The sequence below is a fragment of the Pagrus major genome, chromosome 13 (genome assembly GCF_040436345.1).
Source record: "Pagrus major chromosome 13, Pma_NU_1.0".
NCBI classification, from domain to species: Eukaryota; Metazoa; Chordata; class Actinopteri; order Spariformes; family Sparidae; genus Pagrus; species Pagrus major.
Window position 1 is genome coordinate 11338425 of NC_133227.1, and position 24850 is coordinate 11363274.

The 24850-nt window shown below is 42.3% G+C and overlaps 2 protein-coding genes across 2 annotated transcripts in view; both read right to left on the bottom strand.

Annotated features, from left to right (window-relative positions):
• Positions 1–3011, bottom strand: part of camkk1a (calcium/calmodulin-dependent protein kinase kinase 1, alpha a) — a 70360-nt gene extending 67349 nt beyond the window's left edge. The window contains exon 1 of the mRNA XM_073479722.1: positions 2682–3011. The gene's annotated coding sequence lies outside the window, so the exon portion shown is untranslated. The remainder of the gene's footprint in view (positions 1–2681) is intronic.
• A 12256-nt stretch (positions 3012–15267) lies between these two features.
• atp2a3 (ATPase sarcoplasmic/endoplasmic reticulum Ca2+ transporting 3) overlaps positions 15268–24850 on the bottom strand; it is a 47669-nt gene continuing 38086 nt past the window's right edge. Inside the window, exons 12-21 of the mRNA XM_073479850.1 lie at positions 23030–23146; positions 22632–22850; positions 21126–21461; positions 19948–20168; positions 19648–19850; positions 18538–18623; positions 18115–18248; positions 17296–17413; positions 15921–16038; positions 15268–15623 (exon numbers count right to left, since the gene is read on the bottom strand). Coding sequence (XP_073335951.1) covers positions 15580–15623; positions 15921–16038; positions 17296–17413; positions 18115–18248; positions 18538–18623; positions 19648–19850; positions 19948–20168; positions 21126–21461; positions 22632–22850; positions 23030–23146 — 1596 coding nt within the window. The 3' untranslated portion in view covers positions 15268–15579. The remainder of the gene's footprint in view (positions 15624–15920; positions 16039–17295; positions 17414–18114; positions 18249–18537; positions 18624–19647; positions 19851–19947; positions 20169–21125; positions 21462–22631; positions 22851–23029; positions 23147–24850) is intronic.

Below are 24850 nucleotides of genomic sequence, written 5' to 3' on the forward strand. Positions count from 1 at the left end.
GTTTGAGTGCCTGTAGATTTTTACTGCAATCACACGTCGAACAAATACAAGGGTCTCAAAGAAAAGCACTTCCTGCGAATTATGCAGAGCTGTACAGTGATTAAGTAATCCCAATCAATTTGTACGATGACAGAAAATAGAAAACTGTTGCAGTGGGAGAGGCGCCGCCAGCCAGCATCGACCTGCGGGAGAGCAGAGACGCTCCCTGTTTATCCTCTGAGTCTCAGAGTTAGACTCTGCTTGACATTATTTGGCTGGATGACGTCCAGGCCTGCTTGTTAAACTGTTTATGACATTTATTTAAGACACTCGTAGTATACACACAAACCTGCACGCATTCACACACACATAAACACACACACACACACACAATGCTGATTTCTTTCTCCCCCGCCTTATACTGTAGTGATTTCCCAGAGGGGCTGAGGGAGCTGGGAGCTGATGACATGTCCTCTTTTTCAGTAGCCGGGCCGGAGCGCTGGTATGATTACCACGTGGAAAAGTGTTAAGGTGGTCGCAGCAGTCTGCACATTCAGCAACAATGTGTGCAAGAGGAACAGAAGTGATACTGGTGTTGCTAATTCACACCAAGCAAACCGGTTGTCTCAAGTGTAAAACACGCAAACCAAAGTCCTTTTCCACAAAAATGCACCTTAGACTGTATGTTTTTGAGGATTTATCAAAGGGAGACAAAAAAATCAACCCCGGCATGCTATATGTCACAGTCCCATTTCTGGCATTTGACGCCCATAAAGTTACACACACAAAAGATAATATCACCCCATAAAAGGGGAAGTTGAACTGCTCAGCAACCACTCTCATAAATACATCAGTACAGCCTGTGGGCAAAACTCACAGGAGCTCGTTTTAAATCCAGTATCAGCCTGTGAATATTTAAAATCATCACACTGTCAAAGTCAGCCGGCCAAAACCGAAACCAGTTCTGTCTTTGCCGAGCAGACTCCGGCGCCTCATCACTCGGGGGCTCAGAACAAAAGTGGAGACGACGCCGCAGTGATCTGCTGCACGTCATTCTCGTACTCTCTGATTCTCAAGGTGCAGCTCTGGAGACGGTTCATTTTGAAGTCGTCGTTCAGTAAATTCAAAAGGAACAATTGAGCCTCGTGCCTCATGAATGAGGGATTAAACGAGTCGTGAAAAGGGTGAAATGAGCGCCACTCGAGGCGGACATGAAGCCCATCGCTTGGTTTAATTAGATGCTGAAACACTCAAACATGTTTTCTGTCTCGTTTTCTGTGGCTCAACACAAAGCAGAGGAACTTTCTGCTAAATGAGGTCACAAAAGAGGATTAAAGTTACAACTGAACAATCCTACTGTCTGTAATGACAGGTCAACCTTACACAAAATGTTAGAAGACATTTATCTTAGCCAGAGCTCAAGGGGACATCTTTTAGTTGTCCAAAATCCCCCAAAAATGTTCAATTTACTATATTAAAACACAGAAGAAAGCTCCAAATGCTCACATTGGAGAGGCTGGAATCACCAGATGTTTGGGATTTGTCATAATAAATGGCTCAAATGATTCATCGATAACAGAGCCCAATATCATCAGTACTGGCGTGTATGTTGTCCGATATGTGCGGATATTAAAATCTTTCTAAGAGCAGAAGAAGACGATAAGGGTTGTATATAATAATTAAATTCCCAGTTTAACTTTACTGCTGTCATTTGAAACAATATGATTAATTGTTAAACTGTATCTAATGTACTATATCTGCCTCTGTTACATAGTGAGTTTCTAATAACTACATTTGAGCTATAATGGCAAAACATGTGTGTATATTAATTGAATTAGTCCCTAAGATCAGTATTGGCATCGACCCCGACAATCCACAGGCACTTGCCTACAACCACAAGTGTTTTTAAAGCAACATTATGTAACTTTGTAACTGTTACAGACCTGGGATTTGTATTTATGACAGTGGTGTTGCACTCAGAAACTGGGAAAATTCTATGCCAATTTCTATTTCAATTTTTGCTTTAAATTCCCAGTGGAGTTAACCGTTTCAGTCACTCAAAGACGATAAAACCTGTTGTTAAGCTTAAATCTTACACAAAGCATCCTGCCTCACATATGCATGATTCCCACATGTGTGTTTATCTGTCGATATATTGACACTGGAATGTTTTACTCTGTAATATTGGTATTGGCATCGGCTCCAACAAGCGACAGGCTCTGATCTATAACCAGAAGTGTTAATCTTCTTTCCATTGACTAAACAATTAATCATGTTTAAGGGTCATAGGGGGAAAACCTGCAAATCAGACACAAGCGGGCTGACCAGACAGAAAGCAGAAGGAAGAAGCTTGGGGTCCAGCTGGGAGGAACCTGAGGGGCCCAACACAAGTCTCATGTCGTGCTTGAGGCTCCAGTATTGTGCTGCTGACAGGTGCATGTCACAGATCAGCTGCACATCACTGACACGGTGCACCTCAGTGCAGCTTCCAAACCAGAGGCGCAGCTGCTCTCTGCTCATGAACCACCGTGCAACACCACGGTGAGCAGACACGTGCACGGTGCTCCATCTGCATTGCTTCACTTCCCCATGTCCACACGCACGCACGCACGCACGCACACACACACACACACACACACACACACACACACGTCTCAGCGCCAATCTGCTTTAAACGAGATGATGGTAAAAGTTTCACTCACCCAGACGAGTGCTGGCTCGGGCGGGTTGGAGCTCCTGTCAGCGGTCCAGACACACACAGATCCGGAGGGATGTCCCGCTCGGACGCGCGGTGCCTGTTGGATTCAGCCTGTTCTCAGCCGATCATCAACACCGGACCGGACGGAGACACATCCACACGCGGTGTTAGATGTGTGTTGGGATCAGCTGCTGACCTCAGATGTGTCCCATGTTTCACACCCTCTCTTCCGGATAACACGGTCGGAGCAGGTCGGAGCGGGTCGTACAGCCTCCCCGACCCTCTGCTGTCACAGCCTGAACACACCCAGCGGCTGGAGGCGTCCACACAGCCCGCAGCTCAGCTGGCTGTTGTGCACCACTGCAATGTGCACACAGCGGCGGCTCGCACACACTTTGACTCGGGTTTGTTTGCACGTCGGCAACCCCAACTTTTATTGTTCGACCAGAAATGAACCCACGGGTCCTAAAACCCGCCCTGTTCCCTCCTTTATCCCCTGCACTGCGAGCCTGCGCGCCACAGCCTCACTGCTAATGACTGGCATTAGAAAACACACCGTGACGTGCAGGTGTTTCGACTGTACGTTTCATAACCACAGGTGTCACATGTTGGATTCCCTCCATTACAGATTACATTTGATAAACAGGGAATCTATGGAGCAGAAGTGCAGCCAGCGCCCCTAGTGGCCATCTCCTCTCTCATTTCTCAATAGACAAAACTCAAATGATCATGTCAGTAATTGGGAAATAAGCAGAGCAGAGAAGTCACCTCTGAGAGTCTGATCACTGGCTTCACCATATTCTACTCTACATGTTGTATGGAAGCGATACATTCCTCAGCTGCAGCCACCAGAATCAATCACACTCCCAGGAGGGAATAGTTGAACCTTTATTTCCCAGGGTTTTTTATTTATTTATTTATTTATTTTTATGCAAAAAGTGGTCCTGTGCTGTACATTAGAATGAGATACATTCACACCTCAGAGCTGCCAGGTGAATCCTAATGTTGTCTCCTGCTGGTAGACACAGAGCAGAGCCAGTGGAGCGACGGATAACTGAGACTGGATTCACTTCACTTTGCTAGATGAGACATGATTCTGTGTGAGATTATGATGCTCATTTATGTCATAGGTGATAAAGAATGAATGAAAATGCTTTGCATGGATTCATAATTTGTCGGATATGTTTTTTCCCCCTCAAAAAAGTTTATTTCACCAGTTAAAAGAAATCTTGAATGTACGTCCACTCATCGTCCCTCTGGAGGTTTCACGTTTCCTCCTCATCATCCACTCATTCCTGCTCAACAGACGTCTAAGAACACACTGCAAAGAGTCTCAGACCATCACTGTTGTGTGCTGTGTAGAGTGAAGGAGACCACGTCTGTTAATTATGAATGAAAACTTTGATTTCAATCCCTGATAGTAATTATATATGGTATGATCTGCAGCTCCATACGTTTTGAGACGTGTGAAGCATCTGTTTGAGTTTTCTTTGTAACAAGGAAAGTTTCCCACCACATGGAAATATGCAAACATTTTGTTGCACCTCACAGTCGCCCCATTAATAATCGTCTAACTCATGCTCAACATGCATATCTTAAAAATCAGTCTACTGAACCTGCTTTGATACATATGAAGGATGGGTGGCTAGGTTCCCTTCATCAAGGGATCACTTGTGGCATTTGATTTGATAGATCACATCGTTCTTCTTAAAAATATCAGTTCACTATGGCTTCAGCAAGAATGCAATCAACTGGTTGAAAGTGTTATTTTAATGGTAGAAAACTAAATCTATTTATCTGTAGCAACCCACAAGCAGCAAGTTGCCTGTAACCATTATTGTTTATCACATAAACAAATGATCTTTCTTTAGTGTTAGCCAGTTCAAATGCGTACGTGTGTGTGGATGATGCAACAATCACTGCAGGAGCAGATTCACAAATCCAGATGCAGGAATGTTTATCAAATGACTTTAGACGTGTCAACAGATGGGTGGAACATTATTGAAATAGAATTAAATGTAAATAAAGAAAAACAAAAACTATGATGATATTTACTGCAGGGAAAAGGAAGATACTGGAGTCATGGTACTTATGGCAATGTTGAAAAAGAGGGTACAGAAGCTGAATTACTGGGAGTTAAAATACAATCTCTTTCTAAGAGAGCGATGAAAATGTCAGGAATGGTTGGATGAATGGCAAAGATTTCATCTCAAGACATTCTCAAGGTAGTATGTCACAGTCTGATCTACAGTCACATTCATTACTGCTGCACAATGTGGGTGATGCAGCTCAGAAGGATCTGAGGCGGCTGCAGATCACACTGAACAAGGCAGCCGGAGTGCTCTAAGGATGTGGGTCAGAAGAAAGAGCTTCATAGTGTGACGGGCTGGCAGAGCATGTGAGACAACACCGTAGTGCATCCATTTAAAAGATCAAAAAGTTTCAAACGCTGTCACTAGTACGTGATAAACATCAAGTTAATATAAGAGTAAGAGATAAAAAACCATGTGCTCCCAAAAGTAAAGACTGAAATGGGAAGACAGACAATCATTTTCAGAAATATGAAATTATGGAATTTATTACAGTAACCCACCTCAGAACTGTTGGGATGCTGGTTGTAAAACGTAGTTATCGTTATACGTTTGTATTGTTGGCAGGGTGTTTAGTAATGGTATGATATTAATGTGCACAAAGTAGATGAATATGTGTATATATGGGCACATTACTGAAGCGTATATGTGGAAATGTACGTAGGGTAAATGTGTGTCTGTATGTGTATGATGTATGATATGATACAGTGTGTGTGTGTCAACAATGATGTGCTTTGTATTCATGAATGATTGTGCGCTTAAATGTGTTTAACGTGGACTCAGATCAACACATCTCTTTGCTGTGTGTGCTTATTTCCTTATCAGATCTCGTCTGTGCTGTATGACAGCAGTGATGGATCTCTGAGGGGAGGCTCATGATAACATACCGTGTGATAACTGAGACCATAATCTTCTGTGTGGCACATAATTGACGATTGTGATGTGTTAAAACATACGTACTGAGGAGAAAGCTGATGTGAGGATGATTGCATGTCAGCCGCAAACTAACACATGCTGACAATTTTAGCAGGCCGGTGTCAACACGATTCAGTCACTCTTAATAAAATATGTTTCATACAGTAATGCAACATAATTCACAATCCCAGGAGACACGTTCCCTCTTCTGAAAACTCTAACTGTGTTTTAATTAAACTGATGTTGCAGAGAAACATCGTTTATCTTCTGACACCACGATTAACATGAATCTAACATCACTACACCTACAATCTGTTCATGAGCACATGGAAATGAACCAGTGGCGGAGGAAGTACTCAGATCCTTTACTTAGGTAAAAGTGCTCATATCACATTGTACAAATACGCAAATACTAGTAAAAGTCCTGAATTGAAAACATGATCGTAGGTATAAGCAAAAAAATGTATGTGTCTAATCAGAAAAATAACCTGTGTTACTCTGTTACACATCATGTAATCGGGTTATTAGTACTCGTTCTCTCATGTGTAGGAATTCACTGCTCTATTTGGATGAAGAGGAGCATTTTATTTATTTTATATTTTTATTTATGGGTCCTTTTATGATGTTTTGTATCTTAAAACAAAATGAAACATATTTTTGCCATTTATCATATTAAAGGTGCAATATGTCAGAATATTAGTTGAAAACATTTAAGAAATTCTTATAAATGTATCAACAGAATGTGAAGAAAGAACAGCTTTGATGCCAACACTAACTTGGTGCTCCTACCTCACAGTCTGGGCCGCTAGCTGCATGGCTAATTGAGCTAAACAGGCTAATGACAGCTACGGTTAGAAGCAGTTAGTGGTTACTCTTATGCTGCCAATAAAATGTTTTAATTTTTTTTGCATGTAAAATTACTAAACAATTATCAATTATTTTCTCTTTTAATCAATTAAAGGTCCAGTGTGTGGAATTTAAGAGGATCTATGAGCAGAAATTGAATATAATATTCATAATTATGTTTCCATTAGTGTATAATATACATGTATTAGTGTGTTTTTGTCTACAGAGGGAGCTGGTTCTCTTCCACTGAGTCCACCATGTTGCACTGCCATGTTTCTACAGCAGCCCAGAATGCACAAACCAGTCACTGGTCCTGGAGATGGCCTTTTGCATTTCTCGCGTTTTTAGCCACCTCCATAGGGGTTTTGAGTTGAGGGGTGTTCAGTTGGTTGCAATCTTTAACCTCACTGCTAGATGTCACTAAATCCTACACACCAGACCTTTAATTGACCTCTGCTTATCTACACTGTTGGATTAATTGGTCCAATATAGAACAAAGCATCATAATGTATAAGCTCTTCATATGTTTTGTATGCAGAAGCTTTCCTATTTGTAGAGCAACTAGTAACTATAGTTGCCAGGTATAAAGTAGTACAAGAGGCAAATAGTCACACAAGTACCTCATTTTGTACATAAACACAGTACTTGAATAAACAGACTTAGTAACATTTAACTCCACTGGTTTTGACCTACAGTCAGTGTAAACACTGCTCAGTGTATCAGACTCTTCATCAGCAGCTACAGACGGACAGTGGTTCTGTGGGTGCTGCAGCCTTTCAGAGTGCTCTCCCCGCGGTCTAAGCCGAAGGGGAAGTTCATCACAAGTTCAGTGAGTTTCTTGGCAACAGCTTCAGCCTGATGGCGTAACACTGGTTGACACTGTGGGACAGGGGGCAGAATGTCCTCCCTCACAGCACAGTCACCCCCAAATTTCAAATATTTTCAAGCCTTTTTCTGTCTCATGGCATTTTTTTTAGATTTTAGATGTGTGTCCTCAGAGAGCCACTCTGCACAGCAAGAGGCAGCCTCTGTTTATTCTCATATGAGTCATAGTGCAAATCAGCCAGCACACAGCCTTGTATGTGCATAGTAAGACCAGTCCACGGGCATGGTGCATGACTAGATCATTATCAAAGATCTGTGTCGGATCTGTGTCCTGGTTCCACAGTAGTGATGTTTTAATAATATCCTGAGTGGGAGTCTATGATGAAACCACAAAGGTAAACAAATGTGAATCAGAGAGAGAGAACAAAACACAGAAAAGTTCTTTAAAGGTGCAATACGTAAGAGTCAGCCATCTGTCAAATTCATATGCCACCAGAGTAACTGCTTACTGCTGCTAATTGTAGCTGCTTATAGCCAGTTAGCTCAGATAGCAGTGCAGTCAGCGGTTCGGTCAGGAAACTTGAGGGCCAGGGGGGTGTTACTGTTAACACCATGGGGACAGGAGCTTTGGACCGGGACAGGGCTAGCTGGTTAGCATGCTAACATCAGTAGTCTCTGTGACACAATACATAAACATCATAATGTCAAAAGTGCTATTTATTCACATTCTGATGAACATTTTAGCTTACATATTGCCCCTTTAAAGGGACAGTCAACCCCGAAATCAAATATACATATTTTTCTTACCTGTAGTGTCATTTATCCATATTGATTGTTCTGGTGTGAGTTGCTGACTTTTGGAGATAATGGACATAGAGCTGTCTGCCTTTCTCTCAAATCTAATGGAACTAGATCGGCTTGTGTTTCTCAAAACTATCAACAACAATGCCAAAGTACTTCTAAATAACTACCATGCCAAAAAATGCATTTAAAAAAACTTAACAGAAATGTTTCTGTCCAGAAAGAAGACGAAGGAAGCGTGGAATCACTTATAAATGAGAAGCTAGCTAGCTAAGCTAACAAAGCTAGCCAATGTTACAGCTCAACCGAGGCCATTATTGCCATTAATGTTTACATTCTGCGCTACCATGGACATTAGTCTCTTGTCCATGAGAAAATACTTCATTCTGCGCAAAAGTACAGTAGAAAGAAAATAGTTTTGAGTTTTTCAAATGTATTTTTATTTGTATTGTTATTTTTTTGGTGCTTTGAGAACCATGAGACGAGTGCCATCTAATTCCATTATTTTCGAGAGCAGCCAGACATTTCTACAGCTGATATCTCCAAAACTCTGCAACTCAGTGTTAAGCCCCTGGGTTCTTGTTATTTCACCTGCACGTCCACGGCGTCAAGGCTTTTTCTTGTGTTTCAATCAGTGTTTCATAATTTATTTTCATCTTTCAGAAAAATACTTAAATAATCCAATAATCCTATATCCAATCTGAGTGAGTTTTTCCACCCTGTTTAAACAGCACTCACATCACACACTTTGACTGAAATACATAAACATAAAGAGCTTAATCTAGTCCAGCACCTTTGTCCCTGTCTGACCTTTCCATTATAGTTCATCATTTCACAAAAGCAGTTTCCTCAGCTGTGTGTCTGTGTGTTGCACTGGGACAGCCTCCCTGCTGACTCTCCCTATCCTGTATCCCTCTGAGGCTCAGGGTGGAAATAACCACCCGGCGCTAATGAGATCCTCTTCTATTTTCCCTGCAGCCCTTGGGATCCCACCTTCGCTCCAGGAGCTTCCCCCGGAGAGGGCGTGTGTCATTCTCACAAGGGAGGTCTGAGGAAGCAACTGGAGGAAGCATGACAAAGTACTCATGGCTGTGTGGTAATGAGACGGGCGGTGTACAAAACCAGTTCCCACTTCTTCTACTTGTGACAGACTTGTGCATACAAAACAACCTGTCAGGACCTTACAGCTCTTTGCATACAGGCATGGTGGTGTCACATCTCCCCCTGCTGGTTACAAAGGTTCAATGCACACATGGCGTTACAGTTTTGTCATCATTGATTTAATGCACTCCTGCAAACCTTGTTTTTAAAGCAAGTGACGCAGAAGAAGCATGGTGTGTGCTTATGATGCTCTAAATCTTGTTCCCAATAAAGCTAAAATGTGTCACTGTGTAAAAATATGAAGAGGTACAATACATCTGACTCTAATCAGTATGAAGTAACGTGTAAAGCGCACGTAAGGATGTAGTGTGGAGGTGTTAAATCTTATGAGCTGGTGCTGTGCTCATAACCTTCAACTGTCAACATTCAAAAAACTGAAAAGATTAGGAACATGTAAGAAGGTTTGAATTTGTTGGCACTACAATCTTTGCAAACCCTGAATGGAGACACAGCATTAACAAAATTGAAAATATTTTGTATTGTATTTTGTTTATGGCTGACTTTCATAATATGCCATTAATTATGGTATATTGCATATTTTAACAGGTTTAGGTTTATTTGACTTCAGAGCTCTCCAACAGTTTTCAGCTCATCTTTAACTTTGTGTGTTTTAATGTATTCTGATGTAACAGCACTAAAGTGAAAACTCTCTGAGCAGGCAGAACCCTGCAGCTGTGTGGCTACAGAGCAGGTAACAGACTGCATCAGTCTTTCTATTTGACTTTCACTTCTAAATGTTTACAGGTCGGATGTTTTGATTGGAAGCATGCTTGTGCTGTCTGTGATCTTACATTACGACTTTAATATTGCAGTTTTCCTTTTAAACAATGGTGTGTGATTCAGATTATTATATGAATACTTTTGGATGAAGACAAATGTTTGTACTTCATTCCTTTAGATGTTATATGTTTTTTATGTACCGTTTTTCTATGTGGAAGTCTTTATCATTGTTTCCTGTTCAGATGACTGTATGATACTATATGTGATCCCTGTATTATATTTTTCTGACTCTTTGACATATTAGATTGAATATGCTCTTAAACTGTTCAGTGTTATTTTCTTTAGATGGAAAAGGCTTATTTTGTCCCACATATATGAGTATCACACAGTATCATCCAGCTCTCCTCTGATTGGTCCAGTCTGAGAGTGAATGGACTCTCAGTCATGCAGGTGACAACCACCTGACTGATGAGTGATGTGTTTGTGTTTATATATTTCTTAATCTGCTCTGTGCCTGACAAAGATCTGTTAGATTTTAGTGTGCAGATCATTTTTCAGACTTCGGTCGTGCACACTCTGAACTCCGTCATGAATAGTTCTGGAGTATGCAGATCTTGTTTTGCAAATTGAGACAGTATTGGTGTCTTTGTCGCCTTTTCTTAAAAAGGTAGGACTTTTGTTTCTAACATTGGATGGAAATGATGGAGAAAAACTGAACCAGCAGGATCTTTCTACTGGTGCGTTTGCTCTGTAAAAAGGGCCAGTTTAAAACCAACCTTCTCCAGTGGTATCTCACCCTGCAGAAGGTTTTATCTTGAGCGTCCAGGTTGCAAGATATCTCAAACCTCTGTGTGGAGTTTTGTTTGGGGTCTGTAAAGCTTTGAAAATGTAGATAAAAAACTTCACAGAAATAGGCCTTTCCTGGTCATTAATGATCATCCGCAAAAACCTCCCCGTCAGCAGTTTTTCACTGGGACTATTCCTTCAGGAGACAGTGGGCCTGAAGAAAACTCATTCACATCTCATTTTAAAAAAATGGTACATGAAAAAAGAACACAACCTTGAATAAATAACAAGATAAATTATCTTTATTTCCACGTCTTTGTCATTTATAAAATTATGTGTCCACAATTAATATTAACAAGGCAATACAGAGAATCCTTTAATTTCTTAGAGGTGGAACTCAGGCTCTAGAGACTGTTTACTCGTCTATACAGACAAAGAAAATGGGAACTATTAGTCAGATGTTATTGATATGAGCCTGATCACTCCTTCATTGTTAGTAAAGGTGGTTACTGTTTACAGATGGTAGAGGACTTTCATGTTCCACGCTGGAAGAGCTGTCGGACCCAAAAGGATTGTCAGGGGTCTCTAGAGCCTGCACCCACACCAAGCCCTTCAATGTACAGTCATAAAACTTCATATCCCAGGATTCATCACTGCTTATCGCTCAGTGTAAACCAGACACAGTTCATTCACAAATTCTTGACCATTCTCACACCGCATAACCATCGCTGAGCTGATCAGCGTCATCATCATTATTTAGCGTAAGCATGATTCTTGTCTATCTTAAACATGGTAACGTCATATTCTTTTCCCTACAGTAAAAGACACAAAACCCCAGCGACTGTAAAAACCAAACGGGAACAATGAAGAAACAACCTTTCTATTCTACAAAACAAAAAAAAACAAAAAAAAAATGAGATCCTTAGATACCATGTGCTCGAAGAAAAATAAAAAAAATGGTTTCTCGCAAGTCTGTCTGTTGTTGGTAAGTAAGTTTCATTGATGTAAGTTATCAAAAAATTAAATATTATATACTGTATAGGTTATTATTACAGTAACAAGGTTCCATGCGATCATATTCTCATCTTCTGTACAGAGTTGAGGATTCAGTAGTAAATAACAAGGCTATACAGACCTATAGTGCCTGGTGGCCAGAGTGCCAGCATGTTACAGAGCCATGGAGACCTGGGACAGGGACAGCTGGTCTGGACAGAGGCGCCACATTCTCATGGTGGTGAAAAAAAAAAAACTTAATAAAGAACTGAAGAAATCACTGAAGATAAGTTTTATGTCAAGTATAATCAGAATCATTATTTACTTGAGATAAAATCCAGCCTCTGGTCTAAAATAATCAGGAATATTCCACCCTTACGCCTTCTCACATTGTCATCAGGCTGAGATGTTTTGTGCCTGGTGATGTTCGTGTACTTCTCATCAATTTAAGCGAGTGATTTCCTTCTGTATGTTTCCAATAATGAGCCCAGAGAGCATGTGGAACTGGAAATAATCTGGATTCAATGATGTCATGCCATCTAAGTTATTCCCTGGAGTAAGAAAAAAACATCACCAAGCAACAAAACAGATGAATACAACTACATACAGTCCTGTAAGCAGCAGACAGCAGACGGACCACTGAAGTCAAAGTGTTTAAGGATGGATTTTCCTTTAGATTTTAAACCAGGCTCTATGTCAAACTGTGGGAATCAGTACTGCGTGTTGATATCAGGTCTGGAAGCAAGAAGAGGAAGGTAAAGGAAGAAACAACTGCACATTTTGTCATTAACTCACAATTAATTTAATTTAAACGATAAATTCACCCAAAACTGAAAGTTCAGCCATCATTTACACGACTTTCCCCAACCTGATGGAAAGTCGGGCGAAATTTTGTAGTCCACAAAACATTTCTGGAGCTTCACAGTAAAACAGCGTTGCAGCGTACTCCTGAACAAGTGCAGTAGATGGGGACTTGTTTAAAAATGTTTAAAAAAAAACAACTGAAAATAGTCAAAAAGCAAACATAAAACATCCCAAATCCCAAACTGATTCCAAAAGATGCTAGCTACACCTTTTTTAAAGCTGAAATCTTCACTGTAGCTTCTGAGCTAAAAGTGTTAGCACACACCAAAGTAGGTGCCACGCCTGACTGCACATCGAGGGTGTAAATAATGTCTTTTCAAATTAATTTGGGATCTCAGGGCTTCCAAAACTTGGACTACGTCAGATGAGCTGTATGGAGCCATTTATGTTTATAATTTATTTATTCATTTATGTTTTAAGTTACGTAGACAGGCTACACGCTAACACTTTTAGCTTAGCAGCTACAGTGCAGATTTCAGCTTAAAATAGTGTAAATAACATATTTTAAAGTCAATTTGGGATCTCAGGGCTTCCAGACACTTGGAAAACAAGCAGTTTTATGTTGTTTTTTTGTTTTCTTGTGGTATTCTTTACATTTTAAAACAAGTCCCCATCTACTTCAGTTGTGTAGGAGAATGCTGCAACAGTGTTTTGCTGTGAAGCTCTAGAAATGTTTTGTGAACTTAAAACTCCACCAGACTTCCCATCAGCATGAGGGTGAGTACATGATTGAATTTTCATTCATGGGTGAACTTATCCTTTAAAGAAAATAGTACATATATCTTCTCCAGGCAGCAGTTGCCTCAAAGATCTTGGGTCATCAAACATTTTATTAAATTCATTTTTACTCATTACTGCAGATCCTTTTTCCTGTTTCTGATCCGGCACCTTTACTAAGTTTTTTCTTTAATGTACACACTCTCCTCTTTCCTATGTGGAAGAGGCCAAACACACCGCTCACCCAGTCCACAGAGCACCAGGGCCCATCACAAAACCCATAATTAAGACTTAAAGACACAATCCAAACCCTGGGGGTTCAATTCAGTCAAATACATTACTATTTAGTCATTATAAAACAATACCCAAGTGAGTCGCTAAAGCACTGAGAGAGCAGGAGGAGCTGAGGGAGCAGCGCACAAAGCACAACAAAACGGGTCTCCTATCAAACATGCTTCAGTCCAGGTGGACCTTCAGAGTCTTTAAGACCTCGAGTGATCAGAATGAACATCACTGATAGACAGGGCGCGCATGAGTGAGAGCAGTGGGGGGTTGTGGGTAAAAGGCTAATTAAAGATTAGCAGGAACACATTCATTTCGACCACATATTTCATGTGGAGGTGCAGTGGGCTGTATAAGGCATGGTGTTAAAATGTGCTTAATATATAAATGATAGATGAGCGAGTGACACTGAGACAGTCAAGCAGTTTAGATGCCATTCCTTAACTTACTTTAACTACATCATCTGTGCGATTCAACGACTGAAATCCTATCAAAGAGTCAAATTAGACAAATTAATTCAAGTAAGGCTCTATGCACACACACCTTAGCGCTGGTGCAGGGTTAGAAATAACTGAAGAAATTAAAGGGAGATCAGCAACACGATGCTCCGAGACTATCTTTGTGGAGCATTATCCTGTTGTTCAGATCTACATTTAATTTAGATATCTGACAGCTAAAACTCCACTGGCAGCACAGCACATGGACATTAAAGTGAGGCTTAACAGGACCAGCTGGGTGAACTGGCTGACAACTACTCTACTGATATGCTGGTTTGGTTGATGTTTGACATTTTAAATTCTTTTTTTATTTTTTATTTATCTATCTGTGAGCTGGCCTCAGCTCCTCGAATTAAGAGCCGAAGGAAGCGGCCAAGCAGCGTAAAGCTATTCACACCTTTAGGTGCAGCGACGTCTCCACACCCCAAACTAGAGAGCCCGAAAAAGCATCCCGACGCCCGGGCCCCACAGCTGCCTCCTCGACAGAGAGTGAGAAAGAGAGATGGAGAGATCGGACAGGAGGAAGGAGAGTAATTCTGCATAAAACACGATCAACAGGAGTTGGACAAAGAGTGATGAAGGAGCAGCGCTGTGACAAACTGGCCAGAGATACCATTGTGTTGTGCTGACAAGGTCGTGTTCTTGCAGAGCTGGCTGCCAGTAGTGTGGGTGGCAGGAGCCAAAGCCGTACCTCTAGATAATGTGTTTGTGCACACACACACGCACATGCACGCACGCACGCACACACACACACACACACACACACACACACACACACACACACACACAGGTACGATGGCTCTCTACACTGGTCATGCCGCTTCCAGAGCCGGCTGTTTTCACCTTCCACGTTCTTGCTGACGCTGTTCTTTCGCCACTGTGTACACCAGTCTCTTCTCCACGCCAGGCCTCTCAATCTCTCTTTTGGTTCTCTGTACTAATTTAAACCCACCCCCCCTCCCCTCGCCTCCCACCCCGTATTATCAACCTCCATCCCCCTGTCCTCCCTCTCCTTCCCCCCCCAAAGTCCAGTTACTGCACCACTATGTTTGTACTGTACAGTCAAAAAACCAAATGAGCAGAAATCTTTAAAAAGCAGAGTTTTATCTTTTTTTTTTTCTGCGGTTGTTTCTCGCAACTATAAAGACAGGCTGATATCTGCCTGTTCACACACACACGCTTGCTCATTCACTCACACACTCGTACGAAGCCATGCTCGCAGGAACACGCATGCTCTCTCTCTCTTGCACACTCGCCCTCATGCAAGCCGCTGCTCATTTCTAGTGGTGGTCTGTTGGACATGCAGGAGTGGGGAACGAGGACAGGGGAGAGAAAAGGTTCCTAGCTCATAAAGGGAAGAGGGTAGGCGTGTGTCTAAGTGTGTGAGTGTGTTGAGGGAGAGGTCTTAGTCCCGCTGCCATCTCCTCCGATATTTCTTGTCTTCATCACCTGCCGGGGATAAACAAAAAAAACAGAAAAAAAGCACATCATTAGAAAACATACTAGGTGATCTGATCAGTCTATAGCTGCGAGTTTCTACAGGGGAGAGAAGAAAAGCATGAAGAGGCTGGAAATAGAGTACCTTTTCACAGAAGGTGAGACAAAAAGAATTTAGGCTGAATTAGAAATGCAGGAGAGAGAAAAAAAGAGCAGAAGAGACGTGTCAGTGAAATCTGATTTTCAGCATCTAAAGATCATTCATTGATTTCAGACGCATAACACCTGAATTAAAAAGGCTCAACGTACCTTCTAGATGGTTCCTGGACATATACTTCAGTGCCTCATCCAGGAGGATGACTGGGATGGAAATCTTCAGGACCACGATCCACTGGGACCAGTGCAGGGGGGTCACCTGGAAGATCAACTGGAGGACAGAGGAAACCACAAAGTCAGAAAGGTCTAGTAATGCATCAGATGGTAGACGGAGCCACAACAGACATTGTGCGATGAAGCCTTTTTTACAGCGGTCCTGACGGCTCAAAGCATGGGAATTCTGGTATTTTTAAACCTGGGCTCTACATTAACATGTTCTGATGTGTAATTAATTGATAATTGCCAAAAGTTTCGGAATCTGTGTAGTAGATCACCTCAGCTGGCAGCCACAACACGGCTGCAATGTCTGCAATGTAAATCCTTCGGGGCAACTGCGACTGACAAAGTTACGTCCACTACAAGTGCTTGTTTTTGTTACGAACAGTCTGCGGTTGTTATTCTCAGTGTCTGATGACATTTTGGGAAAAAATCCGACATAACTAGACCGTTTTGTTAAAAAACAAGATCCTTTTTGAGGTTGTTGCAGGATGATTACAGTGGAAACGTCGGAGTTGGAGAGGAGTTTGGAGTTTACCTAGAGGAACTGCCAACAAAGGTCCAAAGTCATGGTTGACTACATGATTTTGACAATCAATCTAACTTTGACAGTCGCAGTTGCTCTGAAGGATTACATCGCAGCCACTGCAGCAGTGTCGCAGCTGCCAGCTGAGGTGATCTACTGGACCGATTCCAAAACGTTTGGTGTGTATGAATCATTTACACACCAAAACATGTAAATATAAGGCCCAGGTTGAAAAATACCTGAATTCCCCTTTAAGATAACAAACACAATCAAAAGAAGACAACACATGAGCAAATGAAGAAAGCATCTTCAGCAACTTGACAACACACGTGCAGCAATTACACAAAGTTGCTGCAAAGTGAAAACGCAAACCAAATAAAGAAAAGCTGCAGTTGCACAGAGCACGGCTTTCCAGGAGGCAATAAAAAGTGATGAATGTGGCCCATTATATTTAGTGACCCCTGGAAACTTCCCATAGTCGGTTGGTGCAGGGGTTTTTACTGTATTTGGTTGTGTTCTTGTATAATTCCACACACGTTGCCCTTCAGGTTGAGATGTTTTGTCATTTGCTTGTGGTTTGTCTGTTTGCAGTACGTTGAGCTCTCAGGGCCACTTTAGTTTTTTTATCATTAGAAACAACTATTATGTTAACATTGTCATAGACTGTCATGCATTTGGACCATGATATGAATACGTATTATCAGTATGTTTTCACAGCTTCCCCCAAAGATACAAGGCAGGCTCACTGACAGAGTCTACAAGTGTCCCATGTATGAATATACTCACCGGCAGAGGCTCGACGTAGAGGATTAGGAAGTGCAGGGAGAGGGAGAGGATGATGGCTCCCAGCAGCCAAATATTGACCCAGGGAGGCATCCTGACCAGAGACTGGTTCTCAGACAAACTGTCGGGGAGAAGTTTAATAGATCAAAACATGCTGACAATGTAGCTGCTCGACTTGACATTAAGGACTTACATGGAGGTTTTTCTTTTATGTTGCAAAGATCACACAATTGAATTAGACTGTCTTTGAAATGAATTGAATGTAACCCTACATTCATCATAACAAGTCTGCCTCACGTGTCCCGTCTGACAGTTTCAATGACTGTCTCGGCTGTGGAGAACATTTTCACTGGTCGTCCAGCTCTTTATTTGAACCTTCCTTTTCTCAGATTCTTTCCTAAATGAGACATCCGCCTTTGTTTCTATAGGGAGCTACTGACTGACTTGCTCCATGAGCAATCCTGGCAAAAACATGAGAAGTTTTCCCTTCATACCACTGTTCCTTTTATTTCCTGCCTCCTCAAATAAGCATTATTCCATTTCTTAAGATGTGTGCCTAAGCTAAATTCCTTTCTCACTTTAACCAAATGCAGAATCTAAAAGATATGGGCATTATAAACAGTAACGTTGCGCCCGTCAGCAGTGAAAAGAGTTGATGTTTGTGATGGATGTGCTGGTCTCCCTGTCGCGCCTCTGTAATTCTTTTTCAAAGGCAGTGCTGTCTCGTTGGATGACAGCGTCTCCTCTTTGATAAATATCTGACAGACGTGACATTTAAGGAATGTCCAACCCCCCCCGACATCACAGCAGAAGATGACTGACCTGTTGAGTGCGTTGAACATTTCAATAGTGACCAGCACGGACAGGGCCATGGTTGTGGGGTAGCGTGATTCAAACACCTCACAGTCTATGTCCTTGAACATGGGGTTCTCCTCAGTGCACTGCATGAAGTGTCTCTGTAGAGAGAGATAGACGGGGAGTTAGTGTGTGTCTGTGTGTCAGCAGGATGTCACCACAACCTCTGTGACCTGGTTCGATGGAGCTAAGATCTGATGGGGGAACAGCTGCAGCATCTTGGCCTCGTTCCCACCCTGTGTGCAATCAAACCACATGGGTCTTACTTCCTTTTCTATTTCTGCAAACTGCTAGGATCGCCCACCTTACCGTGTCTGACAGCAGGGAACATAAAGAAGACAGAGAGACGGTACATATACAAAGGAGGTTGAGCAGAATAACGCAACTCACCAGCTGATAGAAAGACACTTGTGGGCCTTCTTCATCAAACAGGTACCACCATGTGGCAGCACCGACTGTTCCAAGACCCACATATCCTGCAGGATAAACAGCAAGAGACATTTGTTTACAGCAGAAGTCAGAGACAGTGGTTAGGATGAAAGAAAGGACTCAGTTACCATCATTATATAGATAGATGCTGTTTAGATATAGGTAGGAATTTGGTTTTAGAACACTGTCATTTGGAGACGTGCATGCATGTGGACTAAATAATAGCTAAATATTTAGCTGTGTGAATGCAGTGACCTGGTCAGAGCCCTGTAATTTAAAGCAACACAATGTATCTTCCTGGAGAAAGATAGTTGATTTTTGAGTCTCATCTGCAGATCGTCATGTACTGTCACTTGGTGACAGTTAATAAAGATGGCAGAGTCGTGGATTTAGATGGAAAATGCATGACGTTGTTACGCAAATAATATTTCTGTGGCTGATGAATACAATTATTATTAAATCCTATATCGACACAGTTTGACTTAATTTCATATATGCCAACATTATTTGTTTTTTGTGCTTTGCAATGCTAACATTACATGTATGGGAGGCTGGGCTTCTGTGTATTAACCTGAGATGTCTGTTTATGGTCTTGGGCACACAGCTATGTCTAGTCTCACTTAGCATTATTTGTGCTATATCCATCTCATTCATAAAATGTATATTTGATGCTTACATATAATAAAAACACTCCCACTAACATTACGTTGGAGACCCAATTTACCTGTCATGCCACAGGCTAAATAATACGACAGCTCGAGTTAGTCTGACCGGTGGTGAGATGTCTGCTGGGTAGTTTTTAGACTATCAAAGACGATAGTAATTCAGCACAGTACATAATCTGAACACATCACAAATATCAGAAAGGTCAGACCGGTCAGAGCAGTGTTTAGATGTTAGAGTTACCATTATGGCTGAAAATTACAACAGAAACTAAAATAGGATTGCCAAGTTCACATATCATACCTTTAGCTGTCTGACCTAAAGTAACTGTTGCTGGTACAATGTCACAGTGATCTAGACAATACTGTGACATTACATTACACATCTGCAGGTCAGAGCTAGTACTACCTCCTATGGCCAGATATCTGAAGAAGAGCCAGCCAGAGATGAGAGGCTCCTTAGGGTTGCGGGGAGGTTTGTCCATGATATCCAGGTCTGGAGGGTTAAAGCCCAGGGCGGTGGCAGGCAGGCCATCAGTCACCAGATTAACCCAGAGCAGCTGGACTGGAATCAAAGCCTCAGGGAGACCCAGGATGGCTGTCAGGAAGATGCTGGAAAAAGACAGTGAGGAGACACACAGAAGTCAGCTGAGGACATCAGGTCGAAGGTGAAGTAATGTTTGTATCTGAGCGTGTTTCCGTTCCTCACCAGACGACTTCTCCCACGTTGGAGGAGATGAGGTATCTGATGAACTGCTTCATGTTATTGTAGATGGCTCTGCCCTCCTCCACAGCAGCCACTATGGTGGAGAAGTTATCATCAGACAGCACCATCTCAGATGCCGACTTGGCCACAGCTGTGCCGGAGCCCATGGCGATGCCTATCTCTGCTTTCTTCAGGGCCGGGGCGTCGTTCACACCATCTCCTGTCTGTGATGACAGAAGATTTCTTGTGTCACTGATGCCTCAGAAGACTCAGTTTGTTTAGGCAGAAAAAAAAAAAATCAGTCAATGAAGATCTTTCTCTTCTCATTAAAATTTCTTCCCCAAAACTACATATTGCACCTTTAAAAATAAGACATTAATTGTAAACAGAGGCAGATTTTATGGACACTGCAGCATTATTAACAAAAATGACTTTAAAGTAACGGAGGAATACCTGCAGGAGCAGAAAACTGAAAAACTTCTTTGAAGAATAAAAGTATATTATAATAACTGTTTTCCTTTTCTTCTTCTTCTTTGGTGTATTAACATGATTTAATTAAAATCTATTTTCCTACCCGCGTCTCTGCTTGTTTATTCTTAGAATACCCACATTACATTTATATTAGAGAAGTGATGGGTCCAACAATCTAACGATGATTGAAAATGAACCGCTATCTCATTATGTTTAAGTCTCATTATCGTTTCAGATCCAGACAAGATTTAAGCCAAAGCTGAGAGAGGGAGATGTATTAATCCGTCATGGCAGGGCCTAAAGCAGCTTCAGACAGTGGTGAATGGTGGAGCCAGTCTGACAGGCAAATGGTGATATTGTTGTCTGTCTCCCTCCCACCCGTCTTCCCCCCGGATCAACCCCTCATCTGAGACGCATGTGAGATAGGAAGCAACAGAGCGGGCCGGAGATGACAGCTTTTGATAGCAGTGTCTGAGAGAGCAGCCTCAGAGAGACCTGGAACATGTCATGCCTCACTGGCCTCTTCTCCGCAAGTCATTCCAATAATGCGCAGTTGAAGGAAGGAGAAAAGTTTTTTTCTCATTTTTTTACTTGCAAAAGGCATACAGAAATATATGAAAAAGTAGAAATACAATGTGTGGATTTGTAGGAAGCAGAGAAAAGTGTAAAAGTTGAATAAACTAGAAAGAGTCATCATCACTTCTCCTCACCATGGCAGTAATCTCATCAAATGATTGCAGGTATCCCACGATCTTAGACTTGTGTGCCGGCTCGACCCGGGCGAAGCATCGTGCCCGTTTGACGGCCTCTCTCTGGGCTTCCTGCGGGAGATCATCAAACTCGCGGCCCGTGTAGGCCATTCCCGTCACGTCCTCCTCCTCGCCGAAGATGCCGATTCGTCTGCAGATGGCCACAGCTGTGCCCTTGTTGTCTCCTGTGATCATGATAACACGTATACCGGCCTCGTTGCACAGTTTCACTGACCCGATCACCTCCTTCCTGGGTGGGTCGAGCATGCCCACACAGCCAACAAATGTGAGACCCAGCTGAATAGAAACAGAGAATAAAAGAAAGAGAAAAAGGGGGATTAAGGTCACACAGGACTATCTGAGAACAGAATCTCACTTCAGTTTCACAGAAATTGAATTCAGCTCATTTTAGCCGTATTGCTGCTGAAAACATCAGACAGATTACTTTCTACGCAACAAAAGAATGGTTCCAGGGAAGAGGAACCAATTGTAAAAGCTTGGATACAGATTTAATCACCGCCGTGGTTCAAACAAAAGAAACACCGCAGCAAAGATGACATTATAGGAAGTGTTTGACATTTTGGGAAATAAGCTCATTTGCTTTCTTGCCAAAAGTTAGAGGAGAAGATCAATATCTCTCCTATCTGTCTGTTAAAGGTGCAATATGTAGAAGCTGGCCACCTGTTGAATTCACACTCAGAGCAAATAGTGGGCAGCATGTCACCACAGTAACTGCTAACTGCTGCTTAATGTAGATGCCATTATCAAGTTAGCTCTGTTAGCTGTACAGCTAACAGTCTGGACTGGGAGCTAAGTGCATCAAGGATGTGTTGGTTTTCACGTTGCCAGGACAGGCGCTTTTGACCAGGACGGGCCGGGGCTAGCTGGTTAGCATGCTTAACACGCTTTGCAACACAATACATTGATGTCATAACATCACAATCTCTTACCCCTTGAAGTTACAGCAAGGAGACACTTAGCTTAGCATAAAGACTGGAAACGGGGAAATGGCTAGCCAGGCTCTGTCCACATTAACACATTATAGAGCCCAAGTGAAACCGGTACTTCATGAACATGCGAGTGAAACAGAAGCTAGCCCAGATGTGACTTTGTCACTTTGGCTCTCAATTGCTCGTTTGTTTAATGTATACAAAAACCAAGTGAAAACTTGTAAGGATGGAAACTGAGATATAACCTGTTAAAGAACAGCTAGCTGTTTCCCCATGCTACCTGTCCTTATGCTAAGCTAAGCTAAGCTAAGCTAAGTTACCTGGCTTGCCTACTGGATCCACCTTCATAGTTAGCAGACAGACACTTGGCATGAAAGCAGACAAGCATATTACCCAAAATGTCAAACTATTTCTTCAAATTCATGAGTCATGAGTCATCAGATTTAAATACGAGGTTATTTAAACAACATGGATTTCTGAGCTAAACATCAGATGTTACTGCAGTCCTCTACTGTACCTCATACTGCACAAACTTGGAGGAATTCTCCAAATCCATGTCCTCTTTGCGTGGCGGGGTGTCATGAGTGGCCAGCGCCAGGCAGCGCAGGGTGTCCCTGCCCGTCCCCCAGTCCCTGATTTTAGACAGGAGCTGGTCGCGCAGGCCTGGGGTCAGCGACACCTTCGTTGTTCCCACTCGCAGGTACTGACAGCGCTCAATCACAGACTCTGGAGCACCCTGTGAGGAAGAATTGACACAAGAGAAGAACATCAAGAACTTCATCAGAACATGTTTGAGTTCTATCATTTTAGTATTTTTATATTTATTCAGTATACCGTGCATCTTATTTGTAAAATATTTGTTATTAGAATTATTATCATCATCAATCAATTTGTGATTGTATTATTCATTCATGCCTTGACGAACATCTTGCTCTGGGAGCCCGGCTTGACGGGGGTGCAGTACACCGACATGGACTTGCGGTCACGAGAGAACTCCAGGGTGAACTCCTTCTTCATCAACTGCCTGATCACCTGATGGATGAGAAAGATGGAGAAAAAAGTAGAAGAAATGTCAGAGAAGAAGAAGAAATAGGAAAAAGTGACAAAGAGCCTCGGGCTGAGCTAAGTAGCTGTATTCGTGGGCAGCTGTCAGGCTGGCAGCCTGTGGGTGACTGAGAGGTTTGGCTGAGCTACTGACAGCTGAAGGATGACACTTCAGACTGAGCACTCAAACACCTTGTCTGGATGTCTGGCTGCGGCCTCAGGTGTCTGCACACAGCAGCACATGATAATGGAGATCTGTCTGAAGCCGGTTAGCGATAACAACTGATCAAAATGCAAACAAAGAGGCAGACCAGATTACTGCAGGTTTACTGTAGGAACACAAATTTCATCCTAAAAACATCCCTGTTCCTTACATACTGCATTATCTGCATTCAGTGTCAAGTCTTCTCCTGCCAGTAGGTGTCCCTCTCGTTCAGAGTCTGTGCTGATCCGGTACACATGAAAGATTAACACGGATCATGCTCTCTGTCTGGTCACACTGTTGTGATGTTCACACACCCTGTCAGGGGACTGGAGATGGATGTCCTGAAATCTGTCAATGTGACAAACTTGTCCTCTCCATCAAACAGGCAGAGACATGGAGGTTTGTCTTGGCACGACAAGCAGGGAAAATATTCTCTTCCTCTGACTTCCGTTTTCAAGCGGTGTGCACCCAGCAGAGATTTGGAAAAGGTGAGGTCATCTCATCTAAAATCTGCTGACAATGCAGGTTATTGTTAAGAGTTCATCCATGTATCTATTAAACAGGTAAACTGGGCTGATCCAGGAAATATTCAGTCACACTTCTGCTTCTCCACCCCCCTGCCTTCTGTCACTACAAGGCTCATCACTGATGAGCTTTGTTCTTCCTGGAAGCGATACCAACAGGGATTTTAATGACCTTTATCTACAGTGGAGTGAAAAGGCTCGCACCCAGAGGTGACAGACTTCAGCTCGGTGGATGACAGGCCCCTCGGCACTGGAACACCAACAACAGCTTAGTAATCTAATCAAGACGTACTCTCTACACAGGTCAGACTCAGCACTGTCCACGTTGACCTTATCACAGGAGATCAAGTATTAAATTACGATAAGCTGAGGACTTTTTTAACTCATAACCAAACAATCATAGTTCACACCCTGAAGTCATACAGATGTGTGCATCAACAACCTTTATTAAATAGTCCTTTAGCAAGACACTAAATCCTAACCTGTTGACTCATTATAAGTCGCTCTGGATAAAACATTGAATAAAATAATAAAATATCACCTGGCACAAACATGGGGCACATTATGTCACCCCGACAGCCAGGCAGTGTACAGTGCAGTATAATGAGCAGAGTAATTACAGTCTTGTTGACATATTCATGCTGAGAAGTGCAGCGCCTGCAGCAGATACGCCAGCTGTTAAAGCAAACAATATGCTCACTGTAGGTGAATGAATGAATTAAGATGTGAACTACAGATCCCACCAGACTTGGTTTGAATACCTCATACATTATTGATCAGACATACTAAAATAGTGCTTCACTGATTTACCATTGCACTCCTATAACATTACCAGACTGCAGCAGAACCAGAGATATTGTCTGTTTTATTCCACACGCCCTCTTTCCTAGGAAGTCAAAACCTGGCATCTCCATTACACCACAATAAACCCTGACTGGAGATTTATGTGTTATGCTAGTAACA